The 23307-nt window shown below is 38.1% G+C and overlaps 2 protein-coding genes across 9 annotated transcripts in view; one reads left to right on the plus strand and one right to left on the minus strand.

Annotated features, from left to right (window-relative positions):
- hspg2 (heparan sulfate proteoglycan 2) overlaps positions 1-19033 on the minus strand; it is a 171789-nt gene extending 152756 nt beyond the window's left edge. For 5 of the 8 annotated variants that reach the window (XM_051660037.1, XM_051660039.1, XM_051660040.1 and 2 more), the window contains exon 1: positions 18598-19033. In XM_051660037.1, coding sequence (XP_051515997.1) covers positions 18598-18672 — 75 coding nt within the window. In that variant the 5' untranslated portion in view covers positions 18673-19033. The remainder of the gene's footprint in view (positions 1-18597) is intronic. The other 3 variants (XM_051660042.1, XM_051660038.1, XM_051660041.1) reach the window with 1 other exon arrangement.
- Positions 1-23307, plus strand: part of LOC127419036 (V-type proton ATPase subunit S1-like) — a 691126-nt gene that overhangs the window by 508949 nt on the left and 158870 nt on the right. The window lies entirely within an intron of this gene.

The raw sequence follows: 23307 nt of genomic DNA on the forward strand, positions 1-23307 counted from the left end.
TTCTAGGCAAAGGGTGACTACTTTGAAGATGCTAAAATATAACACAGTTTTGATTTATTTTGGATTTTGTTTAGTCACAACATAATTCCCATATTTCCATTTATGTTATTCCATAATTTTCATGACTTTACTATTATTCTAAAATGTGAAAAAAATAAAAAAATAAATAATAAAGAATGAGTGTTTTAAAATGTTGACCGGTAGAGAGAGAGAGAGAGAGAGTGTGTGTGTGTGTGTGTATATATATATATATATATATATATATATATATATATATATATAGCGCAAGTCCTTATTAACCTTATTTAGTTTAAAAACAATTCAGGTAATGTTGGGTTGAATCAAATATACACTAATTAGTGTACTTACTTAAAGGCTAGTAACTTTTCTCAAATATAATCCATTCTTGTACAATATATCAAACTTCACTAGCCAATAGCTCACCGCTGCTGAAGCTCATAGAAAAAAGAAAACTCATATTCTTGGCTCATCATTACATATACAGTAGTTAAATAGGATCCTTATCGTTATAGTTGTAGCTGATTCTTCTGCTGTCATAATGGCATAGATGTTGTTCAGATAATAATAGTCCAGACAGTTATAGGCATCATAGGTATTACTCCTACTTAGATTCAATTTCGTCCTTCTCATTATGGTCACAAATTGCTTTGAAAGCACAGATTCTGAGGATAGATGCCTTTCCTTCCGATTTATCTCACACTTGGTGGAATCCTTCCTGGGGCCCTCAAAATACTCCAGAGTCCTCTGCTTTGTGACCCAACCACTGTAAAGGTAATCCTGCTGATTTTGACTGGCCAGCTTCTTGATCCTTTGTCAGTGGGTGACAAGGGAAGGCTAAACCCAAGGATTTAAAACAGAGAATGGAGCTAGAATGAGCCAATCCGAAACCAAGCATTTCAAACAGACAAAGTGGGCACCTGATAACCTCTCACATGTTGAAACCATATAATTGGACACAGGAATGTTCATATTGCTCTAAATAGGTACTTGCGTGTTTTTTGGTGGCATATTAGAGATTTAAACCACAGATTATTATTGACTGACAAGATTAATGAGTCTACTTGGCAAAAAGGACCAGGCTTTTGAAAACTTTAGGCAACTTTTTTGACAGTACATGTTCTCATTAAAGGGATAGTTCACCCAAAAATGAAAATTTGGTCATCTATTCTGTGTTTGACAATGGAAGGTGACCAGAGGCTCTTAATGTCCACATAAGCCCAAAATCACCATAATATTTAATATTTTTGCTTTATTGATTTTGCTTTAAAAATGTAATTCATTTGTTGAAACACAAAAAACATAAAAGACATTTCTAAATTCCAATTGCACTTTAAACTAAATGAAAAAAGCAATTATAATAATGAAGTGATCAAAAAATCTTATTTAATCACCTCCCCAAATCCAAACATTTACCATCTCCAACAGCCCCATTTTGCCATCATCGCATCTGTCAAGACATCAGGTGTAAAATTAATAATAGCCTACAGATTAATGTCACTCCGAGACATCTTACAGGTCGCCTGCCTGTTGTGGGTAGATGAGCAAAATTACTTGCACATGAAATACATCTGTACGAGGAGCTTGCGAACTGGATTCAGCCTCGTCGCATTTGGTGGTGGCAGGTGCTAGTTTTACACAATGGCCATTGTTTAATATATTTGGCGACTTCCCAGATCCATGGTTTTGCCATTTCCCAATTTTGTCGATCATCGTCTGTCAACTGAGTGTCGCAATTTGCATTGGGATCTTTGTTAGACATCGTCAATATCCAATAACATCGCCCAGCCCTAATGTACAGTCAGCCGATTGTTATCACACAATAAACCCCGACAGGATGATCAGGACCCCGACTCCTCAATATTCAGCATATTACAAGACTACTTGGCAAATAAACAAATAAATGGACATGAAACATTGATTTGCACTGAAATTGTGTAGTTATGTGAAAAGAAAGAAATCGCTGAACAGCCGAAATCAACCTCCGGTTTGCATCGGAGTTCTGTTGGTGTATATTTTATGAAAATGATCATCTGACAGCTCATTATTCTGCCTATTACAAGACTACTTGCTAAATAAACAAATAAAAGGACATGAAACATTGATGTGCGGTTGTTAGAGCAATATCTGACCACTGCATGGCGTCATTGATTAATTCGAATCAAGTATTCCAGAGAGTCTTGTAATAATCTAATATAACAGCTTTGTTTGAGGACTGGACTAAAATTTAAGTTTCACTGAAAATCTTGCAGCCGTGGGCACCACTGACTTTCATTGTGTGGAAAAGAGAAGCTTGGACATTGAGCAATCAATATCTCCTTTTGTATTTCAAGGAAGAAAAATGAAACACAATCATGCAAATTTCAAAAGACATGTGGGTGAGTAAATTATGTCAGCATTTTCATTTTTGGGTGAACCGTTCCTTTAACTGGTTAGAGTTTCACAGCTCTTAAAGGGATAGCTCACCCAAAAATTAAAATTATCTCATTATTTACTCACCCTCATGATATCCCAGTTGTGAATGAATTTTTTTCTTCACCAGAACACATTTGAAGAAAAATAGAAAAATGTCTTAGCTCAGTAGTTCCTTAAAATGCAAGTGAACAGAGATTTCTCTTTTGAGGCTCTAAAAAGAACAGACAGTCAGCATAAACAGCATCCATCCATCTCCAGTGGTTCAATTAATGTCTTCTAAAGCAACACGATCGCTTTTGGTGCAAAAAATATCAATATTCAAGTACTTTTTAACTCTAAATCATCACTTCCGGTAATCTTCACGAGAAGGTGGACATCACGCAGTCTCTCATGTGATGTATTCGTGTTGCCATGGATACTGAGGTAATCTCACATGAATACAGATCTAAACCAAAACCAACCAAGCTACTGTACAGCGTTCCTCCTCCTCACTTGTAATCAGCGCTGCTCTTCCGGCTTTGAAGCACATGCGTCAGTTCTCGCGTGTTTCAAATGCCAATGCAAATATGTCACACGGATACCGCTGCTGAACGGAAGCATGATTTAGTGTAATAACATTTTTTTGAGTGTGTCACTTTAGAAGACATTAATTTAAGAGCTGGTGTCCTATGGAAGATGTTTATGCTGACTGTCAGTGATTTTTGGAGCTTTAAAAGTCGGATCACCATCCAGTCACATTTTAAGAACCTACTAAACTAAGATAATTTTCTATTTTTCTTCAATTGTGTTCTGGTGAAGAAAGAAAGTCATACACCTGGGATATCATTCGGGTGAGTAAACAATGAGTAGTGATGGGTTGTTTATGAACGATTCGTTCATTTTAAACGCATGTGCATTGCGCAACCTCCGTTCATTTGTTACGTGAAAACCGCATAGGCGCTGTACAGGAAACAGAAATGATTAGTTCACCTTTCAACTCTTTTGGTCCGAGTCATTCGTTCTTTTGTCATGTGACAGCCGTATACGCTATGCATTGCTCACAAAGGAACCAGAACTGATTAGTTCACCTAGAGTCTTCTGGTCCGAGTCGTTCGTTCTTTTGTCACATGCAGCCGTATACGCTATGCATTGCTCACACAAGAAACAGAAATGATTAGTTCACCTCTCGAGTTATCTGGTCCGAGTCGTTCATTTTTTTGTCACATGCAGCCGTATACGCTATACACATACGGTTGTCACGTGACAAAAGAACGAACGACTCGGACAAGAAGATTCCAGAGGTGAACTAATCATTTCTGTTTCTCATAATTTGTCCTTGGCTGCATTATCAATTTTTCCTTATTGGGATTATAATCAAAGTTTGCGTAAGTAGACGTGTTGGGGGGGATTTGGCTATTGAAAATGTAACATTTTAATTTAATTCTGCTCAAATGAACGAAATGACTTGAATAAGGATTCGTTCATTTTGCTGAATGAAACTCAAAGATTCAAGTCAGTAAAATGATCCGATCTTCCCATCACTAATAATGAGAGCATTTTCATTTTTGGGTGAACTATCCCTATAAAAGATTTTGTAGAATGCGTTTAATTGTTTGAAAGGTTTAGTAAAAACACCACCACCTAAAGAAAACCCTATTTTAGAGTCTCTTAGTCAATATTCTTTAATAAATACACTCAAACAAAATACTGCAGCTCGGATATTGAAGATATCATGTGGATGCTCATCATCATACTAATTGCATATTTTCCATAGTAACTAAAACAGTGACCTGCTGGTGAATTACATACATCTCGCCCTCCGATTTTATGCTGATGCAGTGGTCTTAACTCCTGAGCAATGGCAGGCTTTTCCCAGAACACCTTTACCACAGAAATGGTTATAGAGCCAGGCTTGTTTTCTTGTTAACTGACATGTGGCCAGAAACAACCTCAACTGTAGTGCAGCGCAGTCCGAGTAGTTGAATGTACAGTACAGAGTAAACATGTCAGGAGCCTTTAATCAGGAAATGGAGAAAACTGTAGCTCTAGGCATAAGCTCTTACAAAAGAGTCTTTCAGTACATTTACAATCATAGGTCCCACTTTAACTGCAAGCTTCCACTCATAAAAATGTAATATCCAAGATTGTATATAAAACTACATTTGCATTTCCTGAAAGTAATGCCAGTGCTTGTTTAACAGCAAAAGAATAATGTTTTGAAGTGTTAGGTGCTAAAGGTTTTATGGTTTGGTTCTGTGTATACAACTTTTTCCTGAATGAGTAAGTGTGCCATGATTCGCCTGTTTTCAATATATTCTTAGCAGGTAATGTGATTTTTAAAGTATTACATTTGTAAAACAATTAAAAAAACTAGGGCTGCAACTAACGATTCTTTTGATAATCGATTAATATTTGATTATTTCTACGATTAATCGATTAATCGGATTAAAATTTAATTTTATTTCCTGTATTTTATTAAAATATGATTTTTCAAAAACATGAAATGATAAAGGGCGTAAGGATTTGGTTTGCTTTACATTACTAAATTAACAATTCTATACTCTCACAAAACTTTGAACAAAGCCTGAATCATCAGATGCTTAAATTTATTATTATTATTATTACTTTCAGGACATATGTGAAAGTTCCTTTACTTGTAAACTTAACGAAATATGCTCATCATTAAAGAGTAAAATGATCCATCGGGGACGGAGTGGGACAAAAAATAAAAATAAAAAATCAGCCCAGCAGAGGGCAATAGTGACACGAGAATAGAAATGTTAATAATTCTGCCCAGCTGAAAAATACATAATTATGTTAGATACAGTATGCTTGTATGCAGTCACTGATTATATACATTAAGTATTTTAATATTATAGTTTTTTAAATAGTATTTTCACTGATTACATGCTTCTAAACTATTTCTTTTTTTTTTTTTTTTTTTTTGTGCGTGTGTGTATGTTTATCCAGTAAAATAATGTTTGCCATTGTATACATTTACTAGTGAAATCAGACATTACATGTTGTGGCATTATCAGGACCCTTAGCATTATTATACATTATATTCAGCATTACATACAGTTTAATATAGTACAATCATCTGTAAACCCTGTGCAAATTCACTCTCGCGCTTGAAAATACTCATCCCGGTGCTCACTGTAGGCCTATTACATACGCTTACATGAGCAGGAGAAAACACTTTAAAAACCGGCATACCTTGACTGCTGAGACTTCAGTCTGATATCCATGAAAGCTGCACAATGTTGGACAGTTTAATCAAAATGACTGCGCTCCCTTCCTTCATTGCGATCGGTTTGACTGACGCGGATGCGCACGCTCGCTTGCTCGTTAGAGTTTAACAGAGACTCGCTTGTGGAAAGAACAAACAGTTTTGCGAAATACGCGGCTAATTTTGAACTCATAACATGTTTACATTATAAAACATAGAAAACAGCAGTAAAATGTAAGTGATGCGCTGGAGAGAAACAACTCTCGCGCTTCAAACAGCACAAGCACTCTGTAAATGCACCTGACGCAGCAACCGCTCCAAATTAAACTGTAGGCTTATTATGATCTTCTTTGAAGTGTTTATAAAGTGCTCTCGTGCGCTGGACAACCTGGGTCGTGTTTTTTCCACTACAACTTGTCTCCGTTGTTTTTCAAACGAGCTTCATAATGCAACACATTTTTAACTGGGCTGTGAAGTGACGTCACTGACAGGGCTTCTCCATGCTTACTGCAAATATCCAACTAACTGATAATGAAATTCATAGTCGATTTCCATTATCGATAATTATTGATTTTATCGATTAGTTGTTGCAGCCCTACAAAAAACATACGACTGTATGGGGGCCTGGGTAGCTCAGCGAGTAAAGACGCTGACTACCACCCCTGGAGTCACGAGTTCGAATCCAGGGCGTGCTGAATGACTCCAGCCAGGTCTCCCAAGTAACCAAATTGGACTGGCTGCTAGGGAGGGTAGAGTCACATGGGGTAACCTCCTCGTGGTCACTATAATGTGGTTATCACTCTTGGTAAGGCACATGGCGAGTTGTGCATGGATGCCACGAAGAATAGTGTGAAGCCTCCACAGGCGCTATGTCTCCGCGGTAACACGCTCAACAAGCCACGTGATAAGATGCATGGATTGACGGTCTCAGATGCGGAGGCAACTGAGATTCGTCCTCTGCTACCCAGATTGAGGTGAATCACTATGCCATCACGAGGACTTAGAGCACACTGGGAACTGGGCATTCCAAATTGGGGAGAAAAGGGGAGAAAAAAAAAAAAAAACCATATGACTTTATACTGCTGATACTTTTTGTAGCTGAGATGACCGTTTTTTGACAGTGCCTCACCTGAGTGTGTAGATGACATGAAGCGATGGTCCTAGATTAGTTACATTGATATAATTAACTATTTATGTAATTATTACAACCAACAACTGTACAAAGGTGAGCATGAAATTCATTTTTTCTCCAAAAAAACACTTAAATGGTTGTTGTTCTCCATCTGGATCGCTGATTTTGGTTAGTTTTACATGCATCTCAAGACCAGAAACAGCAAACATGCTATTAGAATCATCATGGCACCGCTCAGTGGTTGCTCAGGAAAATGGTGGATAGGAAATTCTGCATCAGAATTGCCTTTTTGTTGTCATTGTAACAAATCAAATCAAATCAAATCACTTTATTGTCACACAGCCATATACACAAGTGCAATGGTGTGTGAAATTCTTGGGTGCAGTTCCGATCAACATAGCAGTCGTGACAGTGATGAGACATACGCCAATCTACAATAAACATCAAATTAACACAACACAATTTAAACATCTGTTATACATAATTAAACTCGACTTAAAACATCAAATTAACACAGCACAATTTAAACATCTGTTATACATAATTACACAACTTAAAACATCAAATTAACACAACACAATTTAAACATCTGTTATACACAATTACACTCAACAATATACAATAATAACATACATTGCACAGTATACAATATGCTGTTTTTGTTTTTTGTTTTTTTTTTTTTTTTTTGTTTTTTACTATATAGATACACATTATTCAATAAAAATTAAAATATATATGAAAAAAGTATATATATAGAATGTACAGTATTGTACTGTATTGACATTCAGGCTGTCGGTTGATAGTCAGTTGTTAAGAGAGACATAATATAATGACAGTAATATAATTTATGACAGTCCGGTGTGAGATAAAAGAGTAATAAAGTGCAGGGATGATGTATTTTGATCGTGGGAGATCAAGAGTTCAGAAGTCTGATTGCTTGGGGGAAGAAGCTATCATGGAGTCGGCTGGTGCGTGTCCTGATGCTGCGATACCGCCTACCTGATGGTAGCAGTGAGAACAGCCCATGGCTCGGGTGGCTGGAGTCTCTGATGATCCTCCGAGCTTTTTTCACACACCGCCTTGTATATATTTCCTGGAGGGAGGGAAGCTCACCTCCGATGATGTGTTTGGCAGTTCGCACCACCCTTTGCAGTGCTTTGCGGTTGTGGGCAGTGCTATTGCCGTACCAGGCGGAGATGCAGCCAGTCAGGATGCTCTCCACAGTGCAGGTGTAGAACCGTGTGAGGATGTGGCGGTTCATTCCAAACTTCCTCAGCCGTCTCAGGAAGAAAAGGCGCTGATGAGCCTTCTTCACAACGACTTCAGTGTGGACGGACCATGTGAGTTCCTCAGTGATGTGGACACCCAGGAACTTGAAGCTGCTGACTCTCTCCACTGGTGCCCCATTGATGGTGATGGGACTGTGTTCTCTGTCTTTTCTTCTGAAGTCCACCACAAGCTCCTTTGTCTTACTGACGTTGAGGGAGAGGTTGTGCTCCTGACACCAGTGTGTCAGAGTGTGCACCTCCTCTCTGTAGGCTGTTTCATCATTGTCAGTGATCAGACCTACCACCGTCGTGTCATCAGCAAACTTAATGATGGCATTGGAGTTATGTGTTGCCACACAGTCATGTGTGTACAGGGAATACAGTAGTGGGCTGAGAACACAGCCCTGCGGGGCTCCAGTGTTGAGGGTCAGTGATGAGGAGATGTTGCTGCCTATTCTAACCACCTGGCGTCTGCTTGACAGGAAGTCCAGGATCCAGCTGCACAGCGAGCTGTTTAAGCCCAGAGCCCGGAGTTTCTCATCTAGCTTGGAGGGCACTATGGTGTTGAATGCTGAGCTGTAGTCTACAAACAGCATTCTCACATAAGTGTTCTTTTTTTCCAGGTGGGAGAGAGCAGTGTGTATTGTAGATGCAATGGCATCATCAGTGGAGCGGTTGTTACGGTAAGCAAACTGCAGCGGGTCAAGATTGAGTGGTAATACAGAGCAGATGTAATCTCTGATTAGTCTCTCAAAACATTTGCTGATGATGGGGGTCAGAGCAACAGGACGCCAGTCATTTAAACAAGTTATTTTCGATTGTTTTGGAACAGGCACAATGGTGGATATTTTAAAGCATGTGGGGACTACAGACAAAGAGAGGGAGAGGTTGAAAATGTCCGTAAAAACACCAGCCAGCTGGTTCGCGCACGCTCTGATGACGCGGCCCGGAATGCCGTCTGGACCCGCGGCTTTGCGGATATTCACCCGTCGGAATGATCGGGTTACATCCGCTACAGAGACGGAGAGTGAACTAACCTCTGTAGCTTCGGCCGTGAGAGCTCTCTCCGCGAGGGCGGTGTTATTTCCCTCGAAACGAGCATAAAAAGTATTTAGCTCATCTGGGAGAGAGGCAGCGGTGTTCATGGCGGAGTTTTTATTCCCTTTAAAGTCCGTGATGATGTTAATTCCCTGCCACATGCTTCTAGAGTTGGTGGTGTTAAACTGTCCTTCAATCTTACTCCTGTACTGGCGTTTTGCTGTTTTGATAGTTTTTCGGAGGGCATAACTGGCTTGTTTATGCTCCTCCGCGTTCCCGGAATTAAAAGCGGAGGTCCGCACATTAAGTGCTGCGCGAACATCGCTGTTGATCCACGGCTTCTGATTCGGATAGATTCGCACAGTTCTGGTCGGAATCACTTCCTCTACACACGTTCTGATGAAGCACATTACGCTATCAGCGTAAAGCTCGATGTCGTCATCAGAGGCGGACCGGAACATCTCCCAGTCCGTGCGATCAAAACAGTCTTGTAGCGTAGAGTCTGATTGGTCCGACCAGCACTGGATCGTTCTGAGGGTGGGTGCTTCCTGTTTCAGTTTCTGCCTGTAAGCGGGCAGAAGCAGAATGGAAGAGTGGTCCGATTTTCCAAATGGTGGGCGGGGGAGGGATTTGTAGCCATCCCGGAACGGAGAGTAGCAATGGTCCAAAACCCGGTCCCCTCGTGTGTTGAAACTAATGTGCTGGTGATATTTTGGTGCGACTGATTTTAAACTGGCTTTATTAAAGTCCCCGGTCACAATGAACGCGGCCTCAGGGTGCGCGGTTTCCTGCTCACTTATACTCCCATACAGTTCCTTGAGTGCCCGGTCTGTGTCGGCTTGTGGGGGGATGTACACAGCAGTGATAATGACCGCTGTGAATTCCCTCGGTAGCCAGAATGGTCGACACAGAAGCATAAGAAATTCCAGATCAGGAGAACAGAAAGACTTGATAGAATGTATGTTCCTCTGATCGCACCAGGATTTGTTGATCATAAAACATACACCACCTCCTCTAGTTTTACCTGAGAGGTCTTTCGCTCTGTCCGCTCGGAGCATGGAAAACCCCGCGGGTTCAATGGCTGAGTCTGGAATCTCCGCAGACATCCAAGTTTCCGTAAGGCAGATAACGCAGCAGTCCCTCGTCTCTCGTTGGAAAGAGATCCGCGCTTTCAGCTCGCAGAGCTTGTTATCCAGAGACTGAATATTTGCCAGTAGAATAGTGGGTAGCGGGGGTCGATTTGCGCGGCGTCTTACTCTGATGAGAACGCCGGCTCTGTTTCCCCTTTTCCTCCTGCGTTTCCGCGGCCGTGCTGCCCAGACAAAGGGCTCCGCTTGCGTGTTTGTAAACAGCGGGTCGGCATTGAGGAATGTGAAGTCCGGTTTACGGTGTGAGATCGCTGAGCCAATGTCCAAAAGTGTTTGTCTGTCGTAGACAATAAGGCAGGCAACATCCAAGACAAGAAACATAAGAATTGTAAACAAAACAAACAAACCATTGCTAAGTTGTGTCGGAGCTCGCAACGCAGCAGCCATACTCGGCGCCATCTTGAGTCCTTGAGTCCAACAGGAGCCAGCTGGTACGTAATAGCAGTGCGGTATGTGTAAACCTCACTCCCCTAGCCTTAAGAGGCGCACTAGTAACTGACGCTAGAGGCTGCAGCCTTTAGTCTCCTCGTTAGCACGCCGGCCTCCCATGCCAGCTGATGCCGGTTCAAATCCCACTCGGAGGGGGTTGAGCAGAACTGGTTACATCATGACACTTCCAGCAGCACATTTTTGCGGGCACTCACGAATTCAAAATATAACTGTAAAGGTGACTATAAATGATTAAAGGTAAAAGAAATATGATTTGAAAACAAGCCCAATCACAATTCATAATGCAAACAGTTGTAAGAAAGACGACTAATTGCAATTTAGTATGAAAATATCACATTGTTAGATTTTCAAACTGTAATTTAAAGTTCTTTAAATGTAAATGTAAATGTAGTTTAACAGCCTACTTGTTTAAAGGGTTTGGAACAAACCCTAACCAGACTGTTTGAGGAATATCAATACATATGCTGCCTTGCACTTCAACAAATTTAAAGAAGCTTTTGTTTACTTTGACCAAATCTGCTACAATATATTCTCTTTGAACACTGAACTTTATTTTGAGTGTCTTTGTAATTTAACCTTAAACTCTAAACTCTAACACCCTCTTGCCTTTGCTGTCTTGGTCTCCTCTGTTCTTTTGTCAACTGCATTCATTGTCACTAAACCCAAGAGTGAACTGATGAATATCAATGGAAAAATGTGCTTTGTCGCCAGCCAGGTCAGGAATTCTGTCACAGATAACAAGACCTGGGCAAAAGTGTTTTGCTGTGGAATTTTACACCTGGAGAGAATGTTGCCCTTTGGCTATTGTTTTTTTTTTTTACTATAAATCTCTACCTTTAACCAGCTCTGACCAGTAGGTGGCGATAAGCATAAAGAATGCAAATTGCCAAAATTAAAAAATTGCCAATAGTAAAAAGGACTTAAATATTGATCTGTTTCTCACCCAGACCCTATTGTATTGCTTCTGGAGATACGGATTTTACCACTGCAGCTGTATGGATTACTTATTGCTTCTGTTGATACAGATTTTACCACTGCAGCTGTATGGATTACTTATGCGTTTTTTGGAGATTCAAAGTTTATGCCACCATTCACTTGTATTGTATGGATCTAAAGATCTGAGATATTCTTCTAAAAATCTTCATTTGTGTTCAGCAGAAGAAATAAAGTCATACACATCTAGGCATGAAGGTGAGTAAATGATGAGAGAATTTTAATTTTTGGGTGAAATATCCCTTTAAGTTTACCGAGTCTATAGTCAAGATGACTTTTACATCTAAAATATATTATAAAATTTAAACATACGTTTTAATGTCAACCAAACTTTTGTGTATTTTAGACCTTTTTATTCAGTGTACAAAAGGTAGTGAATAAATAGGCTTACATGTCTTTCTGAACAAGAACTAAGGAGCTGCAACAGGTAAATTCACAGTGAAATAATTGTCGTTTTCAGTGTTTCCCCTAGGGGTTTTTTCAGCAGCGGTGCTGTTGTGCATGCGTTCATGAGCCTGTAACACTGGACTCATATTTACTGGGGGCTTTTGACACTTGAAGGGCTCTAGAGGGCTCTGGGGGTAAAATTTATTGAAACATCTGAAAATGTACAACAATCTCACCTAAATCTCACAGGGGTTACTTATCTCAATTCTTACTGAAGTTTTATTCAGATGAAATTATCTTAAAGTATATAGCCAAATTATGATCCACCGCTTGTCATTTGTTTCCCAGCAAGACGTAATGCAATCACGTGCTGAAATGACCCTTTGCACGCACACCGTGTGAAAATATTAAAAAAAAGGACGTGTACGACCACGTGAAATGGAGCTTTGCGGAGGCCAGGCGACAGCCGCGATTACGTCACTTTGTGCTCGCGACCCCTCGCGAACAAGTGGCTGTTTCAAGTATAAAAAAAGCTTTAGAATGAGTGGTCAGGATAAGGTTACTACTTATGTTGCAACAAGCTGCACTGTGAGTACGTGTACTCGTGTCTGCACTTGCAAGGGTTACAATACCAGCTGAGATGCAGCTGTGTTTGGAGCCTGCCCCCCAACTCTATCATGGACAGCTGGAAAATGAAAATTGAAGATTCCCACAGTGACATACCACAAGTTACCTGCAGATGAAGCGGAAAGGTGGGATGAATTTATGTGTGCAATAGTATGATCTCCGACCTAGAAGCAAACGGAAACAATCCTTTTGCAATTTATGATTCCAAGCACTAACCTGTTGGCCGAAAAATCCTAAGTAACAATGTTTGTCATTTTGCATCTGTGTAATTGGAAAGATGTGTGCAGCTTAAAAACACAACAAAAATATAAAGATGGTTTCCTAAATGTTAAGTCAATACATCAGGGCTGAAAAATGTTGATGTTCCAGCCACTCTGACCCCAATCCAAACCTCAGTCACACTTCACTACAAAACAAATAACAGCAGCACAGGCTGCTCTCCATATGTGCCAACATGTTTGCACTTGGCCATATACACAAGCCGTTTACAACTACAGCTGAATGAGGAGCTAGACCAAACTAAATAACTGAAAATTACCTTAAAGGTCACCAAAAACGAAAATGTTGTCATCATTTACTCACCGTCACGTTGTTTCAAATCCCTATGGCTTTCTTCTGAGGAACACGAAATGAGATGTTGCCACAGAATGTTAGCCTTTCATTACACTGTTTTTCCATACAATGAATCTGAACAGTGACTGAGGACAACCTTCTACCTAACATCTTTTGTGTTCCACAGAAGAAAGATATTCATAAGTCTGGAACAATACTGTATGAGGGTGAGTAAATCATCTCAGAAATTTCATTTTGAGAGAGCTCAAATTATAATAGCAATAAGTACTTAATCTTCGCTGAACCATATTAGGTTGACAAGCAGCTCACAAACAAGATACATAAAAGCACACACTGAGCCCATTAATAATCTCCTGTCCTCAAAATCACATTGAACACGAGCCCAGTTTTCCAAGCGCTGTGCACTAGATTCCTCAGAGCTTACTTGGAAGTCCACGCGAGTGTTAAAATGACCCGGATGGCTGGACTATATCTAGATATTACATAAGATACAGTAAATGTGAGCATGCTACAAAGGCCAAGACGGTGACAGACAGAACAGAAATGTGTCAGCGACTTGAGCAGTAAGCTGAATGTTTACAGGAATCCAGACCTACTTCAAAACTCTAATAGCACTCCCCAGATGATGTCAGGGACAGGGTATACTTGCGATGCTATATTCAGCGATGTCTCAATCCAAATACGCACCATGTATTCTAGCACATTTTGGGTCTGTCAGCAGTAAATTAACCCTCTTGAACAGTTTCAGGATTTGTTATATGGAATTTCTGAGTCATCTTCACCTTTTTTAGTTTTACAAGCCAGTGTATAGACTTTATACAACATTTAGTTTCAATCCTCTAATATGATTTGACAAGCAGCGTTCAGAGAGTGCTGATATTTAGTATAACTACACTCTGATGCTTCACTGTTTGTATCACTCCTCTTGTCTTTGTTTGTGGCATTCTAGACAGACCGTTAGTCTATCTGCAATGCACAAAGTCTGATCCTGCCCTGGCTTATTTTGGAACAATTTTTTTTAGCGGAGCAAAAATAGACATAATAACTTACCATAATGTGTCTAAATTTGAAGTTCCATGCTGTTATCTTATTGCATTTGTGTGTGTGTATATATATATATATATATATATATATATATATATATATATATATATATATATATATATGTGTGTAAACAGATATACACACTCACACTCACTGAGCCCTTTATTGGGAACACTATGGTCTTAATAAAATGCCCAATGTTGTCTTCTGCAGTTGTAGCCCATCTGCCTCAAGGTTCGACATGTTGTACATCCTGAGATGACATTCTGTTCACTACAGTTGTACAGAGTGGTTATCCGAGTTACCGTAGCCTTTCTGTCTGCTCCGACCAGTCTCACCTGGTTCACTTTCATTGGTGCAATATTACTGTATTACGTTATGTAGACAGGACAAATATATTATTTCAAAATATCCATTCTGTGCAATGTGTAAATGCAGCTTATAGATGTGCTGCAGCTGTTATAAGCCTATCGTTAATATTTATCAAACAACAATGTTGACAAGAAGAGAAAAACTCTTACCGTCCTTGACTGAATAACTTCAGAAGATTTAACTCCAATAAACTTCAGTAACAGGTCTGCTACTCTGCTTTGCATTCAAACTCTGACTGTATAGACGAAATTACTCTGACGTCACACCGCAAGAAACCATGCTTCCGGGTTCTTTCGAGCAGCAGGTTTTCATGGTGGAAATAGGCAGTGCTGCAGTTTTAATAATCTTTTAAGCTTTAAAGAATGTAATAATGTCTTTTAATGTTAATAAAAGTTATTATAAATGGTTTATCTATGGTTTACAGTGAAGAAGTTATGTGGGTTCTTTTCTGAAATATCAGCAAAACAAGGTTAAACTTGGTTCAATGAGCCTGTATGATTATGTCAGATATGTAACAGGTTGATGAATACACATCCTCACGTTTACCACACTTCTAAAGCCTAAGCAATGTGATATATAAAAATAAAAACTACCACTAGCCGTGTCTTTACTGCTTAAATTATTAACCCACATACAATAACTAATAATAATATTACTTCAATATGATCATATTCCATATCAAACATTAATAACAGCGGTTTTGATTGAACAATATTATTTACTGCATTTAAAATAAATGCAAAGACATCATTTTAGCACTATGACATTATTTTTATTCACTTATCCTTTCACAAACAGTAGTCCATGCGCTGCTGTGGTGGAGATGGGATCTGTTATTCCTGTTATATCGTATATGGTGGTCTTGATCAGATAAGCTCATTGTTAGATCATATTTGACCTCATATCTGTCACAGTGACAGCACTTTGGAAATTTTAATAAAAAAGCAGTTTACAATCAGAGTTTACATTTCTTCATAGAAAAGTTTATATCGAACAACAGCTGCTGCGGGTCAATTGGGTCTAATAGTGCAGACGCGATAACAATGAAGGTGACCCGTGTATTATCATCATTTATGTAAAATCCTGTGTTTTTGCTGATGCAACGATCTGATGGAAATTTAAAGAAGCCACACTCTTCAATATTCTGTGGGAAACGGGGTGTTCCTACCCCACAAACAGCACTTTTTGGGCAGTTTCAGCGCAATTTGAGTGAAGCACCCATAGACAGCAGTTCTTTCTGGGCAAACAAAAGAACCCGGAAGGGACGGGGTGGAGCATTTGTTTGTAAGCAGTAACTTCATCTATTGAATCTTTATTAGAGTGCTTTCACATTAGCACTTTTGGTGCGCACCCGAGTTCAAATGACATCAAAGTTCGGTTCGTTTGGGTGGTGTGAACGCTGTTTTCCGAACTTGGTGTGCACCCGCGAACCGCACCCGAGTCCACTTGAAAAGGTGGTCTGGGGTACGGTTCATGTGAACTCCGGTGCAGTTCGCTGCTAATATGAACGCAATTGTACCAAATTGCGGAAGTGAACCCTTATTGATGATGTCATTGCAGGCTACCGATCGCAATTATTATGGTTTAATGAATTTCTCATACCAGCTTGTGTCCAAATAAATCACCTTCAGAGAGCAGAATAACCACACAGTAAATTACTTTTTTAATGTTTTTATATCCAAATTTTTAAATGATTAATAGCACTGTTGACTCTGTTCTCTTTTTTTATTACTAGCTCTTGAATAATTACTTTAAAAACTTGAAGCAATGTTTAGAACACTTGACGGCTACATTATTTTAATTTAATTTATTAATATTTAAAACAATATTAAACTTTGATGATACTCCTTTAGTTAAAATTGCATATTTGTTCATTTATTTATTGTTTCAGTGGTTGGGGTGCAGTGCGGCAAAAAACGCTTTAAAGGGTTGACGCAATTTCAAAAGGTTTGGGAACCACTGGATTAGATAATCGCATGAATAAGTAGGTGTGTGGTGCTCTGTGAGTGTATATTCTTGTTGTTTATAGGCAATATCACATTTTCAGTACAACAGTACAACTCTTGATTATGTGATATTGTTTAAGAAAAGCATTACATTTCACTTGGGGTCTCCACATGCCTGTCTGGTTTTGAAATGGAACTAAGTAAAGTTGGGGGGGAATGGATTTACTAACTTGACCTGACTAATAAATACAGATCTACAGCATTCAAAATTGTTGAACCACTTGCAACCCTTTTAACATCACACACAGAACCTCACAAGTAGCCAGTTTAACCCAAAAATGACATGCGTCAATAGACTGAAGAATCCTTGCTCAATTACCAGGCCATTGATAGTTAACTGCAGGGAGGGAGCACTTGATTGTGTCAGTAAACTAAAAGGTAATAAAGTGCTTTTATTGGGGTTTTGTCAGTCCTGATTGATACTTATGACCCTGAAATTCCAGTAAGACTTTAGGGATGCCGGCAGCAACTGAGGCTGCAGTTCTCGGCTGAATCAAATTAAGTCTTTGTCAAATCTTGGTCAGGACTTGTAATGGGGGAAAAAACCAGATGCCACTGGTTCTACTTACTCAGTCATAGTGCAATTGACACAGTGGTCCCTGAGACAAAGAAACAAAGATCTCAAATTACCCAAGGCAATGGGGTTAGCCCCTGCTACAGACCAGTAAGGTGAGAAGTGGCTCGTGTTCACTGGTGTTTGAATGATAAGAGAAGGATTATACATGGTATGCAGAGTGAACGCATAGTTGGGCAAACCGATTTAAAGAATTTGAAGTTATACATGACAGGGCGTTCCATTATCCTGTGATCCAGAGGATTTTTGGAGGATCCAACATCAAAGGTGGTCAGAGGATATATGTCAAAGGAAACTCTAATTTCAACTCACTTGTGACACTACTTCTAAAACAGGTGCTCATTATAAGTAAATGAGTCTCCAACCTACCAAGAAGCAACACAATACAAATTTTGTTTAGTTATTTATAAAATGGTTTAACTTTTCAGATCAGCAATGGCACACACAGAACTTTAAATGCAAAGTAGGCTAAGGCTAGAAAATTATTAAAATCATTCAACTCAATGCAAAACACTACGACATTCTTTGAAAATTTGGCTAATTTACTTTTCAATTTGTCGCATTAAGAAAATATCCCACTTTTCACTATCTCAGTAACTGTCCATCCACATAAGCAATGAGGCTAAATTAGTCTATCAGCAGGCTTTACAGAGTGCATGCAATCACCAGCAAGAAAGATGAGATGTGGGTATTTGTTTTTCACATTAACTTTGATACACAATCATTTGATCTGCTGATTTGCCTTATTCGGCCAAGTTTTTGTGAATTGTAATGTGTTTTATCTAATTTATGAGAACTCTTGCCATCTTTTTATGTAAACAAAAACAAAACATAATTTCACCATGAAGAGCCAACAAAAATGCAAAGACTTAGACAAGAGTCCTCGCAAAGGTATCCACTGTCCATTTTGGTGAACCAATAAACCAGTGCTTGTCTCAGAAATGATATTGATCAAGTATTCAAGTACACAGACATGCAAGACGCAAGTGAGATCAACTTTGAATAGCTCGTTTCTACGGATAAAATTAGACCAGGACAAGCACACAGGCAACACATTAGTCGAAGCTCAGATTTAAGCGTAAAAGATCAAAACAACGTAAATTTTACGTGATATTATTCTTCCCTCAATGTTCCATCATGAACAACACTGTTAAAATGAATGGATTGTATAACAACGTGGAGGAAACTTTTGAGAAAGTAACTTTTTACGTACCATTCCCATTGGTACAGATACCTACTGTGACAAACTTGCATCTAATTTAATTACACAAAAGTAAATACAGTGCCGTGTGATATATTAATGAAGAGGCTGATGAATCGGTGCATAAGAATCGGTTCACTTACTTTGAATGAATGCGACGTAAATATCAAAAGGAAGATAAGAACATAGTGTTTATCGGCACTTATCCGCGTCCACATTTTTCTGCCAACCCAGCACGATTATAACAACGCTGCTGGGGAAAATCAAAGTCCGTCACTTGAAGTTACTGAGGTAAATTATTTTCAAAATGTTTAAACTCTTTCTTCTATCGTAAGGCCGCCGTCGTTTCTCCGCCCCACACTTGGTGGGACTGCATTTACAAAAAAAAAAAAGAAAGAAATCCGTCTGTGGATTGAGTCCGTTTGAGAACAAATGCAGACAAACTGATGGTTGAGTTGTGAATATCCGTTTTGTTATCTTGGTCCCACTTTCCCGATGGGCAGCAGAAACTTCAGCGTGCACTAGCGGATCACTTGGAGTGCGATGATGTTGAATGGTGGAACGGTACGCAATGAGTGTCTCAAAAACTAGCGAACTGCCTACCTAGAGAGCATTATTTAGGCATTAGATTTCTGGGCACCATAGGCGGGTTCCGCGTCAGCTGAGCTATAGTGCTTAAAAATGCTGACTAGGAAGGCGGCTCACTAGGCTTTGAGACACAGCCTATCACATCCTGGAGTAAAACACGGACTGGAGTTCCGGGAGCGACTGCGCTCTTACAGTTTATTCGCCATTATTTAAATAGGGGAAACAATTACAGGTTATTTGTTTTCCTTTCAACAAAATAAAACTTTTTTTATAAACTTTTTATTTATTTATTTATTTATTTTACTTTTATTATGATTTTACTGGTTTATTTTATTTTTTTTATAAATCTACAAATAAAATGTGATTTTAAATTATGCAACTGTATTACATTTTCTAAATCAATATATTATGGCTAGAAATAAATATTTAACAGAAAATATAATAACCTTTTTTGTTTAATGTCATGTTTATGTTTTCATAATTGTTCTGTCTTAGAGGTGCTTATTTAAACAAAACAGTCGATAAAACACTTTGTGCATGTAAATAAACATGCTTCTTGTCCTGTGGTGGTATTGATCAAATATTTTCTCTGACAGTCACTAGTAACAATAAAAAGTAGTATTTTTACAAGGTATTTAGTTATTTGATATATGGTTAATATACACTTTCCATTATTTATTCATTTACATTTTAACCTCAAATCTTGAAAAAAAAAAAAAGAAAAAAAAAGTCACATGGACACGTTATGCATGAACCATAGGCTGTAGGCCTTTATTAGGACACATAAACAAGTCCTAAAAACAATTTTTATTTTTATTTTTTTAATCTAAGAAGTTAAACTCTATTAATGGACTATGTTCCCATATCTATATTTGATGTTGGACAATAAAGGCCTTTTTTTTTTTTTTTTTTTTTCAAAGTTAATGAAGATGAAAAAGTGAAAAGGTAACATGTTTGTGGCTGTAAACGTTTTTCAAAAATATTTATGGCCTGAGGTCATAAAAAACTATAATAAGAATTTATTGCCCCAATTTCAACTGACACCATATTATGTGTGTAGGCATGCTAAAATTCATAATCAAAATCACTTTTGATTATGATGCATGTTCATGGTTGCTCTTCTTCTGTACAGAATTGAGTATGCAAGTAACATTGTTGCACAGTTCCTATATGGGCCTAACTAAAATTTGGTCTGGTTCAAATCACTTTGTGGCAGTGGCTCCCTCTAATGGCGCAAAAATTGTGACGCTCTGAAAATATCTGCAGATATGTCAATGTTGATAACAGCTGGGTGTTTTTATTGTTTGGCCCACAAAGAACTCTCTCTCTGTTAATAATGTACATTTGCAGTTACATCATACTGTATTTGTTCAGTTAAGACATTTTTCAGATTTCTCTTGGTAATACATTAATGAAATACTGAAGCCATTATTGATGCTTTGATCAGAATTCTTATGCATGAATCTATTAGAAACTTATGAGTGACCCAAACATCACAGGGCATATACAATTTGTGATTCTTAGCTTTCAAGTAAAAAAGTGTCAATAAATGTTTCAAGCTCAGTAACCTATAATCTCAGTAACACAAGAAGTCTCCCACTGAAGACCAATACTCAATTATTGCTGTCATCTCTGTTCAGAATTTCCTCCATCCAATATCACAGGACATCTGCACAGGATCTGTTTACATTGCCCAGTCATATCCACAACAGAGACAAAATATGCCTCTGGCTCACAGTGAGCATGAAGAGCAGCTGCTTTCAATTTAGGGTTCATCTGCCCAGCTGGATCTCCTCTAGCAACATGAAAACAAGACTGTACAGAATGATTATAGAGAAACCCAATAAGATACATCACTGTAGCCTGTTAACTGTGAAAAGTTTGTGAATGTAAATGTACGGGTGTTTCTTTTGACACAAAATAAACGAATTCAGTTTAGTCAGATTTGGTTGATGACAAGTTGATGATAATCAGCTTAAAAAACTTTTGATAGATTTGATTTGAATTAACTTCCAACCCCTCACTGCCAAGTTGCTAAACTAACAACTTGAGAAGGAGAAAATAATTGTAATACTGGAAAGAAAACCTCAGAAGATTAGTTTAAATTTGAGTTAATCTTAAATAAGTTTGGCATGGTGGAACTAAACAAGTTATACTCATATTGATAAATTATATTGTAAGACGAAACCAGTCCAAAATCAAGTGTATTTATTTGCCGTACTGCTACAAGTCTAGCACTAAAATACATATCTAAACCATTGTCTCCATCTACTGGAGAGTTGCAGTAACTTGTAAAACAGAGGGAACAGCCTGCAAAACGCCTAATGAAGTGGGTAGTGAAGTAAGTAAATATCAACCAAAGTGTAAATATCAACCAAAAGCATCTTCTTCTTCTTTTTTTTTTTTTTTTTTTTTTTTTTTTTTTTTTTTTTTCCTCAGTGAGTGCAAATAGTGTTAGATGCTATTACCACCCCGGTGCAAAAAGTGTTAGATATTTGCACCCCAATTAAATACTAGCATACAGTATAGGGACATCACTGCAGTGTGTTTATTGTGTTCATTTAGAGTCCCACAGACACCCTACACTAACCCTTACCCCTAAATCTAACCCTAACCTTAATTTACAAAAAATAACCATGTTTTTAATACAGTAACCACTGCATCACAGTGGTCTTTTTGTAGTAAAAATTATAGTAACACTAACCACACAATTAAGCATGTTGCTATATTAACACCATATTACTGTTGTAACACAATGGTTAATTGCATTAAAACTATGTCTTCTGCCAAAAAACATGGTTACTACAATATTACTAAAGTAAAAACATGGTTATTTTTTTCCAGATCTTTCTCTGAACTCCTTGACCTTCACAGTGACCAAATCACTGCGAGCCAATTAATCTTTATATTAATTTTTATTTTTATTATTATAAAGAATATTAAAGGAAATATCAAGAGTGGAAACAGAAAACAGGATGGGGAAAACTGAGGCAAAAGGGATAATCAAAACCGGGTCATCTGTAAGAGAAAAACACATCCACAGCGTTTAATTTCAGTGTTTCCACCAGACAATTTGATTGTAAATAGCCGTGCTGTGTCGCAGTAGCTATTTACACCTAGTGGAAACAGTCACTCTGATAAAATATATTACCTTAATTCAAAATGTAAGATTTGCAAGTTATACTCCATATGCTAAAGGTGCTAGAACAATGTTTTGAATACAGTCATAAAGCTGCAATCTGTTGGAAAGTTGACAATGTGTTAAAACAATATGTCAGTAGTAGTCTGACAGTTTTTGTTTGTTTGTTTGTTTGTTTATTGGAAACACAGACCTTAGCAGTGTAACCGCTTATTGTGAATCTTCAACGACACCACAAGCCATGCCAAGATGATCACTTAGACTTTGCTATTCTCTTTTACCACAGTCGTTTATATTCTCTGCATTTCACGGAATGGTTGCATGTAGTAAATATAAGTAAGAAATATCAATATTAATTATTTATCAACTACTTATTTGGGCAATATAGTTGTGTGCATGTTTAATGAAAAAACATATTATCCCCATGTCAAAATGGAATGCATGCAACTCTTAAGAACTTTGTGCAGTGTCTTGCTTTGATAAGATATTTGTGTACACAATCTGATTAAAGGTAAAAGGTAGAACACTATTGTTTAACTTGATTAAACAAAAATGTATTTGCAATGAAAACTTCAGGGAATCCTTTTAGTTTTGCATTCAGTCAGGTTAAGCAGCTTATCAGGAAAGCCATGCTTCCTAGAATTTATATAGTAGGAGGAGAGACAATTTAAGAGAAGAACAAAACAGACCAAAGATGAGTAAGATGTGCTCAGTGCAGTCAAGCAAGAATAACAATTGTGTTTTTGTGTGATTTGAGGTTCATGTTTTGTATGTTCAGTTGGGCTAATCAGAGTTATTCTGTATGAAATTGCACCACTTCATAACACTTCAACTGTCATATGATCTCACTATACCTGTCGCACCAACATGTTGACAGTAATAACAAAAGAATGCAAAAATAGAGAACAAACTTACAGCATAAATGTAAGTGGTATTTCCATCAACTAGGCTATACAGTGATTTTGATGGATCCACATCTTATATTTCCCTACATACAGGTGCATCTCAATAAATTAGAATGTCGTGGAAAAGTTCATTTATTTCAGTAATTTAACTCAAATTGTGAAACTCGTGTATTAAATAAATTCAGTGCACACAGACTGAAGTAGTTTAAGTCTTTGGTTCT

The sequence above is a fragment of the Myxocyprinus asiaticus genome, chromosome 28 (assembly GCF_019703515.2).
Source record: "Myxocyprinus asiaticus isolate MX2 ecotype Aquarium Trade chromosome 28, UBuf_Myxa_2, whole genome shotgun sequence".
NCBI lineage: Eukaryota > Metazoa > Chordata > Actinopteri > Cypriniformes > Catostomidae > Myxocyprinus > Myxocyprinus asiaticus.